The sequence below is a fragment of the Ooceraea biroi genome, chromosome 1 (assembly GCF_003672135.1).
Source record: "Ooceraea biroi isolate clonal line C1 chromosome 1, Obir_v5.4, whole genome shotgun sequence".
Lineage (NCBI taxonomy): Eukaryota > Metazoa > Arthropoda > Insecta > Hymenoptera > Formicidae > Ooceraea > Ooceraea biroi.
Window position 1 is genome coordinate 5,575,352 of NC_039506.1, and position 21,738 is coordinate 5,597,089.

General features: G+C 38.3%; 3 protein-coding genes across 3 annotated transcripts; 1 reads left to right on the top strand and 2 right to left on the bottom strand.

Annotated features, from left to right (window-relative positions):
• Positions 1–212: 212 nt before the first annotated feature.
• Positions 213–10,314, top strand: LOC105277921 (T-box transcription factor TBX3). The gene is made up of 6 exons (XM_020031195.2): positions 213–216; positions 422–511; positions 1,581–1,722; positions 6,484–6,796; positions 8,506–8,652; positions 8,855–10,314. The coding sequence occupies exons 1-6, from the start codon at positions 213–215 to the stop codon at positions 9,446–9,448; spliced, it is 1,290 nt and encodes a 429-aa protein (XP_019886754.2). The 3' UTR covers positions 9,449–10,314.
• Positions 10,315–11,814: 1,500 nt separating this feature from the next.
• Positions 11,815–16,307, bottom strand: LOC105277850 (phospholipase A1). The gene is made up of 3 exons (XM_011336528.1): positions 15,775–16,307; positions 13,162–13,438; positions 11,815–13,032 (listed from the first exon to the last, which is right to left on the bottom strand). The coding sequence occupies exons 1-3, from the start codon at positions 16,109–16,111 to the stop codon at positions 12,456–12,458; spliced, it is 1,191 nt and encodes a 396-aa protein (XP_011334830.1). The 5' UTR covers positions 16,112–16,307; the 3' UTR covers positions 11,815–12,455.
• Positions 16,308–18,822: 2,515 nt separating this feature from the next.
• On the bottom strand, positions 18,823–21,568 carry LOC105277849 (ankyrin repeat and MYND domain-containing protein 2). The gene is made up of 3 exons (XM_011336527.3): positions 21,056–21,568; positions 20,487–20,864; positions 18,823–20,347 (listed from the first exon to the last, which is right to left on the bottom strand). The coding sequence occupies exons 1-3, from the start codon at positions 21,254–21,256 to the stop codon at positions 19,679–19,681; spliced, it is 1,248 nt and encodes a 415-aa protein (XP_011334829.1). The 5' UTR covers positions 21,257–21,568; the 3' UTR covers positions 18,823–19,678.
• Positions 21,569–21,738: the final 170 nt, after the last annotated feature.

The following is a 21,738-nucleotide window of genomic DNA, read 5'->3' on the forward strand; positions in this document are numbered from 1 at the left end:
GAAGATACAATTTACGCGATGCATCGTATTCCCTTTCTCGCTTTCTCTCTCTTTCTCTTTAAGAACTTTTTGTCGTTCCCGGGTAACATGCAGACGCGACACGCGACTTTTGGCGTGCTTTTCGTTTACCCCACTTGTAGCCTAGTAATATCGTAGCCAATCGAATTCGGTGGGCGGTATAACGACGCATGAGAAGGCGGTCGCGTTCACCAATGAGTACGTGTCTTTCCCGATGGTCCTACTGACAATGAGAGGAGAGGGAGACTTTGCTTCCTCAACCGGAATTGGAGTCTCCCGTCTCCTCAGTTGTCATTCGGTTGTGCAGCAAAGTGGACGTTATACTACTCTGTTTCTTGCTACGCGTAAAATTTTCGATCTCGCGTATTCGAGACCAGTGTATCTTGCGTTACATCTTAATAAGATATAAATATGCTGACGCCAATGGAGCTACTGCAACAACATCAGCGGACGCTCTTCATACAGCAGCAGATAGCTCTGCACCATCGATCAGGTTCGTTGTTATTATATCTTCGATTATCTATTCGATCGTTTTATCTATAATAACATTTTGTTTGACTGTCGCGCAATATTAAATTCCAAGTAATTTATTATAAGAAGATTTGCAATTCGGATATTAAGAAAATAACTCAAGTAGTAATATATCTAACGACGTTAAAGTAATAACAGCTTAAATGATCAATGACATCAACAAATCTTATTTATGATTAATTTTAAATGAAGATATATTTACTTTCAAAATAATTTTTATTTCATAAAAAAGACTTCCACTCAATTAAATGTATTATAAATATCATGCTCAAATTGCAAGCGTCATTTCGCGTTCACCAACGTGCTCTCTGCTTCTTTCTTATTCTTTGAAAGAAAAAGAAGATTCCTGTTATGCATCGATTCCTCCTATAATAAAGTATTTTTCGGTCGTCCTGGCCGATTCGGCCGATTGCTAAATACCCCGTATAACACGTAGCTCAAACTACGCGTGCGCTCTCATGGAAGATGAAAGGTACCGACCCTTAACGGAGGGGACAATCGTTATCTACCTATAGAGCGGATCGTCAACGGCGCACTGTCCGCTTCACGGGTAAGCGGGTGGCCTGGCAATTGTGTCAGTCCTGGAACCCCATAATACCTATGAGACAAGTGCGGTAGTCGACGACCGGCAGACGGATTCGCCCGCAAAGGGTGCCCTTGCTGCCATTCGTGTTACCTCATCCACACCACGCTTTTTTGTTCACCCTTAGACGGCGTCGCCTTTTTTTCTTGGCGGAGAGACGCCGCCTAATCGCCAAACGCATTTTCGAAAGTTGCCGGTCGCTCTTACTATTAGCCTTAATTCGTCGCAAAAATCCGGTAAAGCTTGGAAAAGATCATGCCTTGCTGGATGATTGTGTTATAATTATTTTCGTGAAAATAATTCTTATGGAAAATCGTATCCGTCTAATCCTGGTTTTCTGAGACAGTAAAACTATAATGACCGTCCAATATTTCTAAACAATATTCTTTATAAATGTTTTGTTATATTCTGTTGATAATTGTATCAATTATATGTTATAAATTTGCAGATGAGGGAGCAAATTCGAATAGATGGCCAATTTCATCACGACCAATGTTGCCGCCTGAAGTTCGTGTGGAGTTGAATAATCGCAAACTCTGGCAGCAGTTTCATGCTGAAACTACGGAGATGATCATCACCAAATCCGGACGGTAAGCGTGCATGGTGCTTCAATAATCTTTCTTTTCAACACGACTACATTTCCTTGCAAATCGCAAATATTTCTCAATGGTTTTAAAAAATTAATTAAACTTAGAATACGAGCGAGAAATTAATGGCGAACTAAAACGAGCAAAACCAATAGCGTACTAAGATTTCGGGTCATTAATAAACGAAGCTAATTAAAATGCAATAACATATTCTCGAAATTATATAATAGTCATTTATTAAACATAATCATATGATATAATCGTTGTAATATTTTAAGAATAAGATAAGTAAAATCGAAGACGTTTCAAATTTTAGTAGTACCGATGAAATCGTGATGAATCTTCGCGATACGATAATAATGATAATTATTATTGCGCACAAATCGCCGAGTATATTATCATGCGTCAGAGCGGCGCCTGGTGAAACGTCACTAGGAGTACCCGTGTCCTCAGGCAAGGCGAGACATTTTCCTCGACTTCGTCAAGATCTCTTCGTCTCGGCGCCCATAAGAGGCGCATCCGAGAGGCCGTTTCCAAGACCACTCCCCACTGTCTGCGACCAAAGTAGCCGGCGCCGCGTCGACGCTCTCAAAGCCAGCGTGTCGCGACCATTTTCACGAGACAATGGATCTGCAGTGATCCCCCCAAAAAAGCGATATGGGACTCCTCCTATCCGTAGATTTATTTACGTGATCCTCTTTCCAAGGGTTTTTAAAGCATCATAAGTAAGACATTGGATAAAAATTTATTCATATTGTTCTTATTTAATGTTCTAAAGCAGTAGTGGCGAACCTTTTTATGTACGCGAGCCAAAACTTTACAAATAATATTTATCGAGTTGTTAATGTGCTGGACAGTTTTTAAAAAATAGAAAATTAATTATATTTTTTGCAATTTCATTGAGATAAGTTTTCAATTGCCGGGCCTTGTTCCTACAGTGGGCTTCAAATGACGTTATTAAGACGTCATTAAACGTCATTAAACGTCATTAAGATGTCATTAGACGTCATTAGGTCACCTTGTTACCTGGGTTTGGTTAATTTCTTTCATGTAAAACAAAATTTAACTTGTAACAATTTTTAACAAAACATTTTGAATAATTTATAAGAGTATAAAATGATATTGTAAATCGTTGACGTGCCAGCAAAATTTTGCACGCCATAGGTTCGCCACCACTGTTCTAAAACATCTACCTATTTGAAAAAAAATCGGCTCACTAGCCCGCGTAAACGAACATAGAATTTCTACGTCAGAAGCTAGATGAAAAAGGAAAAGTTCGTTCAACATTGAAAATATCACTTTCCGATAATATAATGATTCATCATGAAGTCATCGATGTATATCGCGTTATTAAACGCAATCCGTTTTCGCACCTCATTTGAGAGATCATTTGAGAGATCGGTATCATGGAAGGTTTCTAATGCTCAAGCGCCACTTTCGAAATTCAGGTTGACGCATGTCTCTGCTATTTTTCGTTTTAACGACACGCGATAAGAACTGCCCTTTTTAACGAGATAGGGCGACGGCCGGAGCCCGAAGTGACGACAACGCGATTAGTTTCGCAGAAGGTGGTCATCCAGCGTCGTAAAAGGGTGAAGAACATTGTAAAAAGAAGAGTATCATAACAACACGTATTCTTTCGGGGACGTATATTGTTTGCGACAATCGGGGAACCCTTCAATCATTTCAAGTGAATGCGTGCTCTTCCCTCCTTCGAGGAGTAAAATAACAAGCGATGCGTTATAACTGAACGCCACGGAAGCGGAATCGCGGCCGTTTCCGGCAGGCGATCCTCAGCCGGAGGCGATCGGACGACTCCTCCCAGATGACACCCGGGGTGGTAACCACTCCAGATAGGCATACGTGGAATTTCGCGTGCCCCGTATAGATAACGGCTACATGATGATGTCACGCGCGATTTCGTGTTGGTCAGCAACGCGTGGGTGCGGAAACCGCGAGGAAGAAGGGAAAGAAGGAAGGAAGGAAGGAGAGATGAGCGACGAGATCGTGAAGATAAATCTTACACGCGTTCGTGACTTGTCAGAGATGCTCGACGATTAAATTGTACAATCGTGCACATGTACGTGGCAATTTGAGAGGAGATGACACCATCATGCCTCCACATCTACGTACGATGGATCACAAATTAGTTTTACAAATTTATTACAAATTGAATTATTGCTTATGCTCTGATATGCAAGTTTTCGATAGGCGATGATAGTGGACATTTCGGAGCTGTTTAATATTATTTTAGACCACTTTTATTATTTTTGTTCCGCATGTTCTGCCATACGTCAAGCTCACAGAATATCTTATTACAAGACGGAGACCACCTAGAGATCCCTCGTTGGCGTAAGGCGACCATCGATCGTGCCTTTAACGAGCTGACGAATCGCGAGAGGGTGATCGGGTGATCTTCTGAAGAAGAAGGAAAAAAGAAAAAAAAAAGAACGTCAGAGCATGTGTTCCTTCATCCTTCAGTCGCATGGGCGGTCCAGACGCGACAATAGTGAACTTAAGGTGTCTGTTTGTCCATTCAATCGTATCTTCCGGCCGTCTTCGACGTCGATGCCACCACGTGCCCACCACGTGCTCTCTGTTTCTCCTTCGCGCGGACTCCTTGCGAACTTCCTCACATAATCGCTAGTTCGCGGCATGGTATTCCATTACCGCAGACCTCTCGTTCGCTTCGGGCTTCAGCTACGTTTCGACATTTCTCCTTTCAGGTTTCACACCGATCTCCCACTGCGAATCTTGGCCCCTTTGACCAAGTTCATCACGCAATAGATGAGCAGAACAGAAATGTGCGCAGCAGAAGTTGCACTTGCTATAGAGTTTCACAACAGCCATATATTCTCCCTCTGACACAATACAATAGACAGTTCTCAGTTTTGGGGATATCGTTAGACAGTTGAAAGGAACCTCTTGACGATAATCGCATTTTTACTCTGTTCTTTTGTTGTAATCAACCTTTTCCACGTTTCGTTATTGAAAATTCGTTTACAAGCGTGAAAAAAACTAGCAAGTAAAATTTTCTGAGGCGGTAGAAAGGTGAGAATCTATGAAGAAGGAATCGAACAATGTTATTATATAATGACAATGTGAAAAGTATTCATCTAAGAAAGAAAAACTCTTCTTAACACAGGAAATCCCAACATCAAAGACAGACGTGTGTTTTTTGTGAGACAGTCCACGCGACTTTCCCTGTATCTTCTCTTGCTCCTTTACGATTTACAATCGACGTGGCCAGAGCTCGTGCCATCACCGAGACGCGTGTTACATCGCACCACTACAGACATTATCTCGTCGTAGCGTATAATCACAAGAGGCTTCTTAAACCAGATGCGCCTTCGTGGCGTGGCACGAGCATCCAGCAGCCATCACTTTCCGATAACTTTTTTTGTAAATTAACGATTCTGTTAATAGCGAATTTTTGTATTTGAAACATGACAAGTAACGAGATTTACTATCAATCAATAATACCTTCAACATTACCCGATATGTCGATTAATTTTATTATTTACTAGATAATAATTTATTATATTACTGCAATGTATTCCTCCACGAGTAATTTGTTTTATTTATCGTATATAAGAGCATATGAGTGCATGCAATATAATTTTATAATGATTAATAAAATTGATCGAATCGCGAAGTCAGTCCGTTTTTAGCCTTTGTCGGAGCATAGAATTTTTTTAATTAAAAGTGTATTAATTTTTAATAAAAGTATACCCGCTGTGTTAATTCTTTACTGCACTGAGTAGCAAAAGGAAAAACTAATTCAACACTTTTTATTATTATAAAATCAAGTTTCGAGATTTTGTCAGCTTGTGTCACTCATGCTTGCTAAGAGCTTATATGTATAGCAACGTTTGTAGAACAAGAGGGATATAAGACAAACCCTTTAGCCTGCCGATTTAACGCGATGACGCAAAGTAAATACGGAATGTAGGAAATGCGGTAGGAACCTCAATTAGGCGCAGGCGAACACGAGCGACAACTGCACTTTGACTTTCTGCATCGAATGGAGACACGTTTGTCGGACTAGTCGGCGCCCATTCGTGAAATATTTGCACAGTCAGAAAAAACCAATCAGTTGACGAGACCTGGTAATCGGGAAAGCCTCGCAAAGTAACAGGAGCCGTTTTAACGCAGCATCGTTCTTGCGACGACGCCTACTCGTCGCCAGAACGTTAATGAGTCCAGAAACCTTTGTTCTTTTAGGATGCTACCTGCGCAAAATAGCATCTTCTTCAATAATGCCCAACCACGGAAAAGTCAAGAGAGATTTGAAAAATGACTTACCTATGCGTCATCTATTCTGACTCATCAAACTAGAGAATTGGCATTTAATAAAACTTTCTTGCTATTTTATATGTCATCATCGTCCATAAATCATCGCTCTATTTAGTATATAGAGATAAAATCATTTATATAATAATTTTATATCATTTTCAAACATCAGTAGAAATTATATATCTAGAAATGCTTGTGTATGTTCATAATCAATACATTTTACTTACTGTAATTACATATTGTTCTACATATTATAATTATATGTGTGTATTAAGCCATATATAATCAGGTTTATCATCGTTCTTATTTTTTTTCTTTTCTTTCAAGAAAATTCTTTGCATTCTCTGAGATTATTATCGTCATCTTGATCTTGATAGATATGCTGCTTCGAAACATTTGAAGTGAAGACGTTACACTCGTCATTTAATGATGGCGTATTAAGAATCTTTTTCTTGTATTTGATTATAGACGCATGTTCCCGTCAGTCCAAGCGAACGTGAGTGGCTTGCAGAAACGGGAGCGTTACTATGTCTTGATGGAGATAACACCGGCTTCCAATCGTCGACATAAGTACTGCGGAAACAACGGCGGGGATGACAACGATACCACGAAGAGCACAGGAGGCTGGACCTTCGCCGGACCTGCGGAACCGCAGCCACATATTGACCGCAGGATCTATTTGCACCCTGACAGCCCTTCCACGGGAGAACATTGGATGCAAAATATGATCAACTTTAGCAAACTAAAGTTGACCAACAACATCGTCGATCATCGTACAAACGTAATGACATAATATATAATTTTATTTATAATAAATTTAAGTTTGATTTATTAGTGCTTCTTCTTGACAACTATAAAGTCAACGTGATGCACTTCGCGTTTTACTTATGCGCAATGATTGATAATTCTAAGCTATCAGATGTAAGTGTCATATAAATTTTTTTAATTAGAAGCACTAATAAAATTTATGAATTTTTTTGTACCGTTTGATGGAATTGATAGTTAAGTTTCAACAAAATTTTCTTTGCAAAACAGTTTCGATGCACGAAAGATAATGAAATAAGCGAGCGATAAGATTATCCTGAAAATAGAAGAAGAGAAGGAACTACCCAATCTAGTAGCCGCTCGTTTATCTGGTTTCTTAGTGTTTTGACAGCTTTACTCGAATTCTCATTTCCTTTTTTCCGTATCTATCTCTGTTGTCCTGATCTCTCATATTAATTACTTCACTTGTATCACACACGAGAGATCGTCATGCACCACTCTATTTGTCTAATTGCTTCACTCTTCGGCATTAATGATCGAACGAGAAATTAAAACTCGTGATAAATGCTGAAACTGTTTTAGATTTTTAGATTAGATTTTAGATTAGATTAATAAAATTGATTATCCATTAGCGCATGCACTTATCATGATCGAGTAATGATGAGCGTTTAATTCGCACATTGAACATTTTCGGGGGTTGTAATATTTCCCGTAAATATACTGATTATTCTGGCGGCTCGGACAAAAGCGCCCCGGGAATAAAAATTTCGCTGAGAAAAGATCGACAAGCGCTGGACACGCTTACCGTCACACAATCACCAACCAGACTTAAGCTACTCAAAACGCTGCGGCACGCCAGGCTCCGATCCGACATCCGTGAAGAACGAAGATTAACACGCTCTACGACACCCTGTAATCGATATACCTTGCTCCTGAGCCGCGAGAATGGATTTGTTTACGAGCCGACAGGATTCGCCAGCCCAAGGTAGCCTCGCCACCGGCGTTAAGGGAGCCGCTTTCAGCTTTTTTCGGCAGGGGGAATACAACAAAACGCGGCGGCCCTTTGCCCCTTATTACGCTCGTTCAAATCGGCCCATGCGTAAAACGCCGTGCATCGCGTTAATTCCGGAACACCCCGCAGTAAGATAGCGATAAATGAGGGCTTATTCACGTTGTTATCTCGATTTCGTCACTTTCCTTTTAGAGATCTGTGATCTTCAGCCTGAAACTAATAAAAACCAGGTTGAAAAAATCTCGAAATTATCTAATATTGATAGATTCAGTATTAATATCGATGGAAGCATATATGCGATTAGATATATTCAGTATTGAAGTGGTGCATCACTTTAGATTCATACAGAGATCTTCGGTTGATGCGGAGACATGTGATTCCAGGAAGGTTGCAGGGCCAGTCTGGTTTTCGGGAATCGCGTCTGTGTCTACTGTCGGCCTCTTTAAAAGAGGCGCCAACTTATCTCGAAAAAGCGGCGGGCCCTTTACTCGGTTCTTCAAACTAATTACGAATTTAATAAAATTCTCAGTTGCTCCCGGGCCTTCGCCGCGAAAGAACAGAAAAGGCCTTTTCTCTCATGCCCCGGATCATCTTTCGCGGCGATGCAAATCTGCATAACGGCGATCTTTTTTGCATTTATACTTGAAATACAACAATCCCTGAAAAAACATTTAGTATTTAGTAATAACGTAAAAATTTACACATTTTTTTAGGTGGTCTTAACATCAATGCACAAGTACGTTCCACAGATTTGGATAATCCGTTGTGACAATGCGAAAAATCTCAATGAGCTCTTTTCTCATCCATCGTCATCATTCATATTCAGAGAGACTGAGTTTATCGCAGTTACGGCATATCAAGTATGTAACTTTTCAACAAAAAAATTATATAAAATCAATTTAAAAAATGTTTGATGTTCCCCGTTTTGAGTTTGTAGCAAATTTTGTAAAAATGTAATTTTTAAAGAAATTAATAATTAATATAAAAGCAAAAATATTGTTAAAAATGACAAAATGTAATTTTTTCGTAAGAATTATGTTTAATGGAAATTTCCATTTCCAGAATGAGAACATCACAAAATTAAAAATCGATAACAACCCGTTCGCCAAAGGATTTCGGGAGACGGGGCAGTCACGGTGCAAGCGCAAGTATCCTCAAATGGACTCAGAGTGTATCAATTATACGCACACGCAGGCACATGACGAGGAGGCGAATTTATCGTTCGAGTCTGATTCAAGCCATAGCGAGAACAGCGCGAGTAGCCAGAGGACTGATGCGAGTATTGACAACTTAACACAGAAATCGAAGGTAAGCAGGCTTGAGATAGCTGCGAGCTCGGACGATGATGTCTGCGACGCTGAATCGCCGATGATGAACGACGCAGCCGAGAAAGCACCACAAGCAGAGGGTCGGTATGAAGACGAAGTACAGCCGCGATTTCACAGACCCTGGTTGAGCTCGAAGTCATCTGAAGTCGCGGCACTGGCAACGCCATTAACGCCACCAAATCCTCCAGTGCTACCGACGATGTTGCCGTCTTCGACTTCCGGCATGAATTGGACCTCTTATTACCTGAATTACGTACAAGCGCATCAAAATTTCGCAAGTTTCCCGCAGTATCATCATCTGATGATGTATCTACCAAGATACTCGTGACTCCTGCAGACGAACATTGTACGCCGTTTATTTCCCATTTTATCACGATTAGCAGCATTTCAAGTGTAAATGTGATCTTCATGGAAATGAATCCGAAGAGCAAGAGATTTTCTGCTACGAGATAAGTGAAGTCCCAGTCATTCCAGTTATGGACCTGGAATTACGACTCATTTGAAGTCAAAATAATTTCTATGACAGTGAGTTAATTAATAATATTAATTATTTTAAAGGTTTGTACATTTTTTAAACGACTACAGGCCAAAGATTGTTATAGATAAATACGTACTGAATAATTCTACAAATACTTTCAGTAATAATGATCACTTTATAATCCAATTTCCAATTTTGCGTGAAAAATACAATAACATGAAGAGTTACGATACAATAGTATGACAAAAGTTTTCGTCTTGCGAATATAAATATACATGTTTGCTATTGTTCCTATATCTATTGTTCCATCTTTGTGAAGCTTTGTGAAGCAGTGTGGTGAAGTCGTTATTTACAAAATCAGAATTTATGGTCTATTTTAGATTATTCTGACAGAACAACGAAACAAAGCCAATTTCGTTGTTACATAATGTTATCCGTAATTTTTAATTTTGTAATTAATTCATAGGAATATCGAATTTAATATCTTAAATTCTAAAAAGATTCGTAAGTCTACGAATCAACGTGATATTCTGCCTTATGAGCAAACTGGACTGAACTAACTTCGAATTAATGTCGTTATGTTATGTATAGTTAAATAAAAAAGATAAGTATTCGCGATACATTTATGTCATTCTATCTTACAGAAGAATGTCGAAATAAAGATAAGATAGATAAAGAAGAGAGAGAAAGAGAGAGAATCCATTCTACTTAATTGTCAATATAATTTGACGAGATGTATATATATATATATATATATATATGTTATTGCGCTGTATATAATATTAGATATTTTATATATTACCAAAGAGATATTATGTATGTATATATAATCATATTAGATAAAATTATTTTTTATAAAGTTTGATGAATTTATATTAAAGCATTTATATCCAAAGAGTATTATTCTTCTTTATTTATAGCATAAACAACGATTTTAAGTGCCTTGCTTTTATGAAGTAGTATAAAATATTATATATAAAATTTTTATGTAAAGTCTCTCTTTCTCTCTCTCGCACACACACATACACATACACACACACACACACACACACACACATATTACTTATTATGTAATTTTATACAAAGTTACATAAAGTCGGAATATTGTACGTTTATTTTTACAAATAAACGTAATCTAATAATTTCATGTGAACATTTCATGTGATAAATAATTGTTTACTGGAAGCATATACGCGAGATATACACGGCTCATTAAATACACATATAATACGTGAAATAACTACTTACGTAGTGATTTTTGTACAATTTTTATACCAGTGTATTTCGCATAAAAATAAAATTGTTATAATTGCATTCTTGATTGTATTCTTTAATTATTTAAAATATTAAAATATCCCTTTGTGTCATTTTCATTTTGTCATAATATACAATGTATTATTGACATGTAGAATTAATTTTCACACTTATGCGGCGCGAATACGTTTTTAACTTTCTTTTCTAAGACGCCACAAATCTTTCCTCCGTTCTCGTATTTCTTTCCGCGAGACGACCTCCCACGCCTGTCGCGTGATTCTTGAAGCATGTTATCTGCAGCACAACAGGAGTGCAAGATGTCAGGGTAGCGTGTCCCGCCTGTTTGTCGCCTATCCTGACGAACCCGTCGGCTCACAAGTCTCGACATACTTCTGTATAGATCAGCAGGGCGCCGGTCTACTCGAGACAGGACTACTCGACATCGTCTCAATTGACCAAAACACCCAAATCTCGAGTACGGAGCGAAGTACCGGCAATTAGGTCTCACATCAACTTGTTTCATATAAAAGTAGAAGGAAATTAGTAATTTACATGTTGAGATAATAAATTCTTTTTAGGCGAGATGTAATCGATATATTAATAAAATTATGCTAATAAAATAAACTAATATTCTTTTAAAATATCGTAAATTATTAAAAAAACATCACTTCTTTTAAAGAATACAGAAAGTTGAAAATATGAAACTAAATATGAGAAAAAGTCATTATAAATAATAATTTCCTTCGATATTTATTTTGAGGATATTAATCCCGAATTCGCCAAAAACTGTTAGGCAGATTAAAATCTGGATTTTACATTTTGATAAGCATTCAGAACATGTAATGCTTTTTTATTTTAATAAATAACGTAATACCATATACATGTATATGATATATATACATATACATACATGCATACATATGTATACATATAAGAAATAATATACAAATTTTTAATTTCGATTTGAGAATGAGGATGCTTCAATATAGCGCTCGAGAGTTGATTAAGCAGGCAAAAAAATTTATATGATGGACACAAATTCCACTCAATCGTGAGAGAATGCACATTAACACGAATAGCAAGGCTTTCGATCGATCACCCATTATTGTTGTGAATGCGTACGCCAAGCGTTTAGTGGAGCGCATAACGGTACAGGTGTCATCCGGTATATTACAAACGTAAGATTTTTCCGGAACGCGCACCGCACCGCATCTGAATACCTAATCGGCGGCTTCACGTTTCTAGATCTGCATGCCTCCGAGTACCGTATGAGGAACCTAATGCGGGAACACATGTCGAAAAATACATTTCACTGCCCACCAATACGCGAATTGTAAAACGGTACTCGTAAAAAATAATACGATTAAATACTCTTTAAAACAATAAAAAACGTATCTTTTTCTATCTTACACCAAAGTATGAAAATCGTATTTTAATTCGCAAATGAACTAGACGATTTTGTAACGTTCGTTCCAGGAGAGGTGGATATATCCATTTCACTTACCACAATCGCGTAGTAATCGGAATGGATTTGCGCGATGCCTGTACAAGGATCATTCTTCAAATCTAAGTACTTGTGGCTTAATGTGTCAACAAGTTAAGTTTAGTTAATGTCTCTTAACCGTCTCAAAATAAGCTCGAAGCTCGGTCGTTTCGCAGATTTCGAACGTTTCGAGTTGTCGTCGCGCTTCACGTTATTCTTTTCTATCTTCTCATCATTTGTCTCATCTTCCGGTACGCAACATCTCTCGTCACCACGGCCGTTCCAATACTTGGGACAGTACGGTGGCTCGCTCATATTGAGACAAAAGGATCCCCTGGTGTTGGCCGGGGTGTGTTGACCCATCGACACGTACACGCCGGCCCTGGCAGCGATCCTGGGACCTGACGGACATCTCCTGGAGCAGGACTCGGCCATCATGCTCGTGCCATCGTCTACGCTCTGCGCCATGAAGCAAACCGACCACACGTGGCTGCACAGCTGGTACATTTCTCTGTCCTGGCAGAAGGGTTGTACTTTTCCGCCGTTCACGCAAAAGTCCACATGACCGATGCGACCGACCTCGCCGTAATAACCGGCATTCGTATGTATCACCTGGACGAAGTCGGCGTCGCCGGAATCCAGACGGTTTACCAGGCCCAGCCGAACAAGTGGTCGTGCCGGATCCAAGCCGATGATCCTGCGCGCAACATGTTTGCATGATGTAGGTTCTTGTTCATTTAAATATATTTAATGTCACATTTTGATATTTTAAAGCTTAATATTACATTGAAATTTCATGTATCGTTTACAAGGTACAACTACTCACTTGTGCATCCTGAAGAGGAGATAGTTGGCCATGGTCCCACACACATGAGCGCCCAAAGAATGTCCGATGCAAGTGGTCCTCGTAATTGGCAGGCCGAGGTTCCTCAGGGTTGTAAAGACGCCGGCGAGGCACCTCGCTACTGGTCGCACGTTCGCCACCGCGGCCGGATAACACGGCCGCGCGCTTAATGCACCCCAATCAACCAGGAACACGTTGTAACTACCGTTTCTTAAGTAAGCATCGCGCAGAATTGCGACCGGCAATATGTCGTCGCCACCTGCAGATATATAGAGCTTGATATAACAAAGAAGGGTGGTCATTCACGTGTGTGAAGTTAGCCCCGCACTTTTTGAATTTCATCTTTTTCTTGATTGTGCTGACTTGTGCTACGTTTGTGCCATATTGTGCCGCAAACCGCAGTTCAATATCTCAAACCGTTTTCGAAAAAAAAATAAAAAACGAAAAATTTGGTAGCCCCGCACTTTTCGAATTTTGAATTTTCATTAATTGTGCTGCATTGTGCTCCGTTTGTGCTGTATTGTGCCGCAAACCGCAGTTCAATATCTCAAACCGTTTTCGAAAAAAAATAAAATGAAAAATTTGGTAGCCCCGCACTTTCTCGCGATTAAGCTCAAATTTTTTTTCCAAATTGGCGTTGACTTGTGCCATGTTGTGCCGTTGAAAACATTTGAATATTTCATTCCGTTTCGATAAAAAAATTCATAAAGATAGATTAAAAAAAACATATAAAATCACATTGCAAGGCAAATATATAATTTCTGCGAGTTGTGCTGAGTTGTACTACTCATTTTCTACGAGAGATATGCATAAAAATCGGAAATTAATTTGAGAGTCGATAATTATTAATAAAAAAGGGGTGGGGGTGAATAAAAAATTTCACATTTTCGAATTTTTTCCACTTGTGCCGGATTGTGCTAGAGTAGTACAACAACTTTTTCAAGTGACAAAATTTCCTCAGACCGCTAGATATCGCAGTACAGAGAAAGTTAGGACTGAAGTGTAACGGTTTTTTAGGAATAGAAAATTTCAAACTCTTATAACTTACGAACGGCGAACGATAATCGAATTCTGCGAGTTGTGCTGGATTGTGCTACTCAAAATCTACGAAACACATGCATAAGAAGCGTGGATTATCGTGAAGATTAGTCAAAGTTATCCAAAAAATGGTGAGGGCGAAATAAAAATTTGACATTTTCGAATTTTTTTCAGTTGTACCAGATTGCGATCGACGAGCACAACAACTTTTTCTAATGACACAATTTCGTCAGATTACTGGATTTTGCAAAACAGTCGCTGATAGGAACTTAGGGTTTAGGAATAGAAAAATGCAAAACTCCATACCGTCCAAACCATGGTACATAATCGAATTTAGTAAATTGTGCTGAATTATGCTAGTCAAGAAAAATGAACGACTATCGAAAGTAGTAGGTAAAATGGAAAGAGATTGATAAAAAAAGTCAGCAAAAGTCGAAAAGTGCGGGCTACCAAATTTTTCGTTTTTTATTTTTTTTCGAAAACGGTTTGAGATATTGAATTGCGGTTTGCGGCACAATATGGCACAAACGTAGCACAATTCAGCACAATCAAGAAAAAGATGAAATTCAAAAAGTGCGGGGCTAACTTCACACACGTTGATCATTCTGAGCTATTTTCTCTACTACTGAAATAAGGTTTATTCGAAAGTTATTTCGAAAATTATGTTAAGAGATTAACATGACCATTATCTTAAGTTTGCAGCTATTGCAGGGTAGGAATGGGGAATATTAGAATTGACGAAGCATAGGACGTTATAACTATAGTTTTCGTCCTTATCACTCGAATCATTACTTTCTACGGCTGCGATCACGTCATCCAAGAAACTTGCTGGCAATGAAATGGATAAAAAATGCCTACCATATCCTAAGTACCATTATACTGTCATAATTAACGTAACAACTCACTGTGCGAAGACTATTATTACACTGACAACAGTATCCTATTATGGCATCCAAGGCTTCTTATTGATTAAGATAAATTAAGTATTTTGTACTTTTTGAATAACGTGACTGTATTCGGATTCAAATGAGACTATTCTCTTCTGTCAGTAGGTTACACTTCTCAAGTCGCAACGCATACTTGGAGTTTGTACATGCCGTCTGCTCGTACGTGTTCAGCATAGACCTAACTTGCTTTATCTGCTTTATCTTATTAAGGTCTAAATCTAGGACAACATAAAAAAATATTATAATATCGTAAAAATAAGGCAAAGATCAATTTTCTTAAAAAAGGATTTCAAGGCCAATAGGATCTCTTATCTTGCATATTTTGCAGAAGAATTCGCTTAACAACTTTTAATCAGGACCTAATAACAAATAATTCTAATCATATTTGAAAAAAGAAACTATCAGAAACCATCAGAAATGGTCACTCTCCTTTGCTATGAAGCTTGCGGTTTCAAATTTTAGAATTCTCTTTATAGAATGCAAGGGTAAATATATCCGCAAAGATTAAAAAATTCCAATTATTAATACAAATATTTCACTTTGTTTAATATTGCCGGTAACATTGCACTTCTCCGGATATCACTCTAATCCAAAGAATACCAAGATTTACCTGCATATCCGTGGATCAGGATCACACTGTCCTTGGTGGGCTCGTAGTCCTGTCGAAGCCAGTCAGATTGCTGCGAGGGATCCAGCAGCCGCCGTGGTCTGCCGGGCGTGTACAAATACACATATAAATCTGGATCTGGACAGACATCCTGGTCATTTCCGCGCCTCCACAGGCAGTCCTCCTTGTTATATGCGGCAGCGGCACCGCTCTCGATGGCATCACGGATCGGTCCCGGTAACCGCGTTTCTCTCCACTGGACTATGTGGCTGTGACTCCGCGTCACCAGGCATGCCAGAATCAGAGTCACCGTTGGTACCGCAAGTGCGTGCATCTTCATCGCGCACGTCTACTCGACTGATCGACAACTCGGTGACAACTTCGTCGCTGAATCACCACCACCTGGAAATACCGTTTCCTCGATCGGTGGTACGAAGTCCCCTTCCTCAGACCGTTCCCACTTACCGGACGCAATGCGTCGTTGAATGATCAGAAGCATCCGATGTCCGGTTTATTCCTTGATCATTGCAAATAGGAGTGATTCTTTTGAAAACCCGTGAAACATTTTATGGGAAATGCAATGTCCCTCAAATTTTCGGTCCATGTTTTAGTAATGGATTCTGTTATCGGTTTCCGTATATGTATAAGATAAATTTAAAAAATAAAAATAAATTTTGAGAAAATGTCTAAGGGAGATGGAATTATGCATGTATAAATATGCATGTAACATTGGGTGCTTGATTATCGGACTATATTAATAATACAATATTTCTCTGTTTTTTTATTAAATACGTACATATTTTATATCAACGTATTGCCACATTTCTAGAAACTAGAAACATTCAACGTTTGCTTCTCGTAGAAATTTTATTTAGTTGAATTCGATATAAATTGGGCATGAAATTTTAAAGCTATTTTTAGATGTGCGTTTTATTACTAATTCCAAACACGCTCCTACAAAGACGCGCATAACTCGTTTAAAATATGCAAAATATCGACACATAGTTTTCGTCCTGGGACAGGGTATCCCAGACTTACCGTATCACCGCTTCAAGGTAGACTCCTGAGGTCCTTCTGAGACGAAACTTCCTCTTGCAAAATGTCGAGGTTGGCGTACTGGATTTTATAGAGATAAATGTAGAAAATTTTAAGTTTAAACTATTAATTATTGTTAACACAATTTCGGATGTGGCTCCAATAGTCTCTGCTGCAATATCGATACCGAAAGATGTAATGACAATAACGGGAAAAGATAGTTATGCATGTAAGGCTATTTACATTCGTGGAAAGTGAGTTGGGAAATCTCATACATCTCTTCTTCGAGAAACTGATCAAAAACTAGATCCTGAAATATTTCGTAAAACTATTCAGATATGTAGCAATGTAGGAGTTATAATACAGAGAGAGAGAGAGAGAGAGATTTCACCATACTATGAAGAAAATAATCGCTATACGCAATAAAGTTTGACAAGCAAAATATGACATGCAATATCTAAGTGCATTTTAACACGTAAATATGTATAATTGTTATTTATATCGTTATCTACTATAGAAGAAACAGTTTTTGATAAATACTCAGAAAGACAACTTTAGATTATGATAGCAAATATACAATCTTCATATATTACAAATTATTAAATTATAAAACATACAAAATATTAAAAAATATTTAAAAAACAAAATCAGAAAATTGTGTCACGTATTATACATGTCTGGGACACCCTGTATATATATATGATGTGATTTTAAAAAATAGGTATATAATATAAAATAACTAACAAATAAGCATGAGAAATTTTATGTTTTATCACGTGTTGCGTGCGAAAAGTGTTAAGAGATTTTACAAAGTAACGCAACGCGCGCGCGCGTGTAATAATATGTATACAAAGTGTTAACGTCAAGTGAAAGTTTCCAAAAGCTAAATCCAATGTATTGAATATCCCTCTTCCAAATATGCGTATTTTCACCCGAAAGCGGAACGACAAATTTACGTATTCAGGAATAATGCGCTTTATCACTAAGTCCAAACACGTTCCCACAAAGTCACGCATAACTCGTTTAAAATATGCAAAATGTCAAGAGATATACTGGATTTTAGAGATAAATTTAGAAAATTTTAAATTTAAACTATTAATTATTGTTAACACAATTTCGGATGTGGATCTCTGCTGCAGTATCGATACCGAAAGATATTCAACGCAGATCACGTTTTCTGGTCACAAATTCAATTCAATGTATCATAGTACACAACGGTATCATTTCGTGTCCGTTTAACTTACGATACGTCTCTCATAGGAATGACTGCTTTGCATACATATATATATATATATATATATATATATATATATATAACATACATATGCAACGTTTCAGAAGTATCTCTAAATAAATATTAGGCAATAAATCATAGATAATAGCATTTCGACATCACAATATCAATTGAAGATATTTAAAATAAGAAAGCAAAAAATTCTTGTAAATCAATACGAAAGAGTTTACTAAAATGATGAAAACGATTATACATTCGTCCCAGATGTACATGCAGCGAATACATCATATGTTGAATCATTGACCTAAAACGATTTTACGTCATTGCCTGTTTTTATACATAAAACAAGGAGACAATTGATAATGCGTAGAGGAAAGCGTTCATTGTTATTACGGATATGATGACATAATAACATACCGCCGAAAATGACTGCCGCAATGTTTGCATAATGTGAAACGCAACGATCAGATTCGCTGTTTGAAGTGAAAGTTTGAAGCGATTCTAAACGGTCCTCATGGTTTCACGAAGAGAAAGCCCCGCTAATTTGAATCTCGGAACGCATTGACGGAAAATTGTCAAAATCAGGCGTGAAAATGTAATTATTTATGTCGAGAAATCATTCTGATTTAACTCTCGGCGAATGACAACATATACTTAATAAACGTTATGATGAAAGATGCCACGCGCTATTCTTGAGCGTAAAATAATTGATTAATGACATAGATTATATAAATCTAATTTTTAGGAAAAACAAGTGTTCAAATTAAAAATTAAATTCGATCTCATTTCGACTCCTCCTGGTAGAATTTTATTTTCTTGACAGATGAAACTTTGTGTCGCAACAAACAAGATGTTGTCTCCATATCATTGTTTACACGATAATTATTACATATTTAGTAAAATATGTGAACAGGATAGTACACAATTGTCATTATGTCAATTATAAGTGAACATATTTTATTCTGACAATGACACGGACCATCCTAAAGGCTTTTTAAGAAAATATTATTCTAAAATATAATACTAATAGATGTGTGCTTAGTCACATTAAAAGCACATACGTACGTATACGTATGATAAAAATAACAGTAACTTATAAATATATTTGGCAATTTCACCGGAAAATTACGAGGAAGTACAGAATTATATAAAAGTCAGTTGATTTAAAAAAGTCCAACAATTCAAAGAGGAACAGAAAAATCGGAGTATACAATACCTTTGCACACCAACAAATAACTTATAAGTTATTATAATCGCATTTAGTTGCTCAACATCGTGCTTTCTTACGGTTTTCCGGGTTTATCAAGGATTGATGATAGTCACATGTATGATACCAATAGAAATGCTTCGTTTAAAGGCTTAAAAAAAGTTTACTCAATCTCAATGATTCTGATTAAAATAAAATAGAAATAATGGCGTCGTTAGTTCCCAGTAGTAGGTACGATAGGCACACACATATGAAGATCCATCGATTCTATATGTAGAATGACTATATACAGGAAAACAAAATAAACATCCGCGGGTATACATAGACGTAGCGTAGTGCATTCACCAATGCGCAACACTAGACGGTGCTGGAATGGCACCATTCGCAGAAAATCACAATTAGTGTTAAATTTATACACGAAACACGATAGCTTATTCGACAGCTATGTCCTTTAGCGTAGAAGTAACGGCATCGATCTCTACGCTTGCCTGGACATCGTTCGCAGTACTCTGTACTTTCTTCTCCACATCCGTAAGCTTCCCGTTGTTAGCCGTGGACTGACCCAGTCTGGCACACGCCTTCTTGTGCATGAACCAGTGCAATCGCTGGCACTCCCTGTCGCAGTACTGCACCGCCTTGCACTTGCTACATTTCTTCGTGGCCTTCTCCTCGCCGCAGGTCACGCAGGTCTGGGCGTTATCGGAGAAGCCACGCTGGCCGTTGATCGCAGCGGAGACCACGGAGACGGCGGACGGCGGGTCGGTGCTCGCCAACGTCGCGACCATCTGCCGAAAAATCGTGCTCTCTCGGAACGGAAACTCTCTCACGGATTCCCGCAGGAACGCCTCCTGGTACTCGGGCAGGCCGTCGCTCTTGCTGCATTTCAAAAGCCTCCGTATCAGAAGCTCCACTACGTCGGACTTCTTCTCTTCGTTGCTCTTCTCGCTCTTCTCCGTCTTTATAGCCTCCTGTCGCTTTTGGCATTTCACTACCTCGGCCACGACGCAATTCAGGTAATGGTATTTGAAAGCCATGACTTCATTCGTGTCGGCGCCCCGCGTCATTTCTCTGTACCGCATGGATTCTAATACCTTTTGTATCTAAAAAAAAGACAATAAAAAGTAATTAAATTCTGTCCTATTTAACAGAGCGACAAGTATTTTAAGATCAAATAATATAAAATATAAAATATCGATTATATTTATCATCACACTTAACGTTTTATTTTTTTTTACTTACTTTTGCAGCATTTTCCAGAAGAGCCGGGAATCCTTGCAGATTTATGCATACACGTACAGGATGCACATTGACCTGCATTATAAATTTGTGAAACTGCTCTGCTAGATGCAGCGGTAACATAGGTTCCGCCTGTAGACCCTGTGGCTTGACGTAGTAATCTATATCAGCCTTTGGAATGAAGTTATTGATAGTCGCTACACAGTTGTGATTCCCGACAAACGCTGCCATCTGAGCGGCCGTCCTGCCGACGCTGTTCGTCGCGGTCAAGCGTGCCCCATGCGACATCAGAAGGTGACACAGCTCAGCGTTTCCACTCAGAGCGGCGAAATGAAGTGCGGTATACATGTGCTCATGCTGGCAGGCATTCACATCTGCGCCCTGAGAACAAATAACCATTATATTTTATGTTTGCATTAATCTTTGAAATATTATCTCAATAGGCATAACTAAACAAAACCACAAATTATGAAGAAATCGTAACACGTCAGAAAAATATATTTAAAAATATGAAGCAGACTTGTGAAGAATTTTATCGACGTAAACATCATCGTTGAACACATATAACCTACCTGATCCAGCAGCATTTGCACGATTTCCTTATTTCCCTTGTAACAGGCATGTTGGAGCGGACTCATGCCATTCTCATCCACAAAGTCCATTTTAATTTTCTTCGACGCCAGCAGTCTCTTGAGTTCGCGCACTTCATTGCTGCTAATCTTTGCAAAAATATCCTTCTGCAAATCCGTGAGATCCCCTGTACCAGGCGCCATGTTGTTGTGTGTCGAATAACGCTGAGCGCGAAGAGCTTATCGCAATACATACATTTCTTTCTTTACGATATCACTCGAAACTCATCCTTAAATCGCGTTATCTAAACAAAAAGTATTTCTAACGTCGTTATTCAGTTGTATCACTTGCGAACGAGAATTTATCTAATTCACTATTTAAACAATATAATTTACAAGTAAGATTTTATTTAGTTTGCCATTAAACGTTATATGGCAATAGAAACTTTGACTCTTGTCTCTGAATCTTCCTGCTTTAAAATAAGATATTTATTTTAGGTTATTGAATTGTACTACTTGAAAATAAAGCCGCGTCTGATTTATTATCGAGCCATACTACTACCTCGCATTTCAGTCGGTGACAGTGGAGGCTCGTAGCGGAGGTTTGAAGAACTAATAATGAGGATACAAATCGAGATTTTGTGGATAACAAAATATTACCTACAAAACGTTACCTAATTATCACA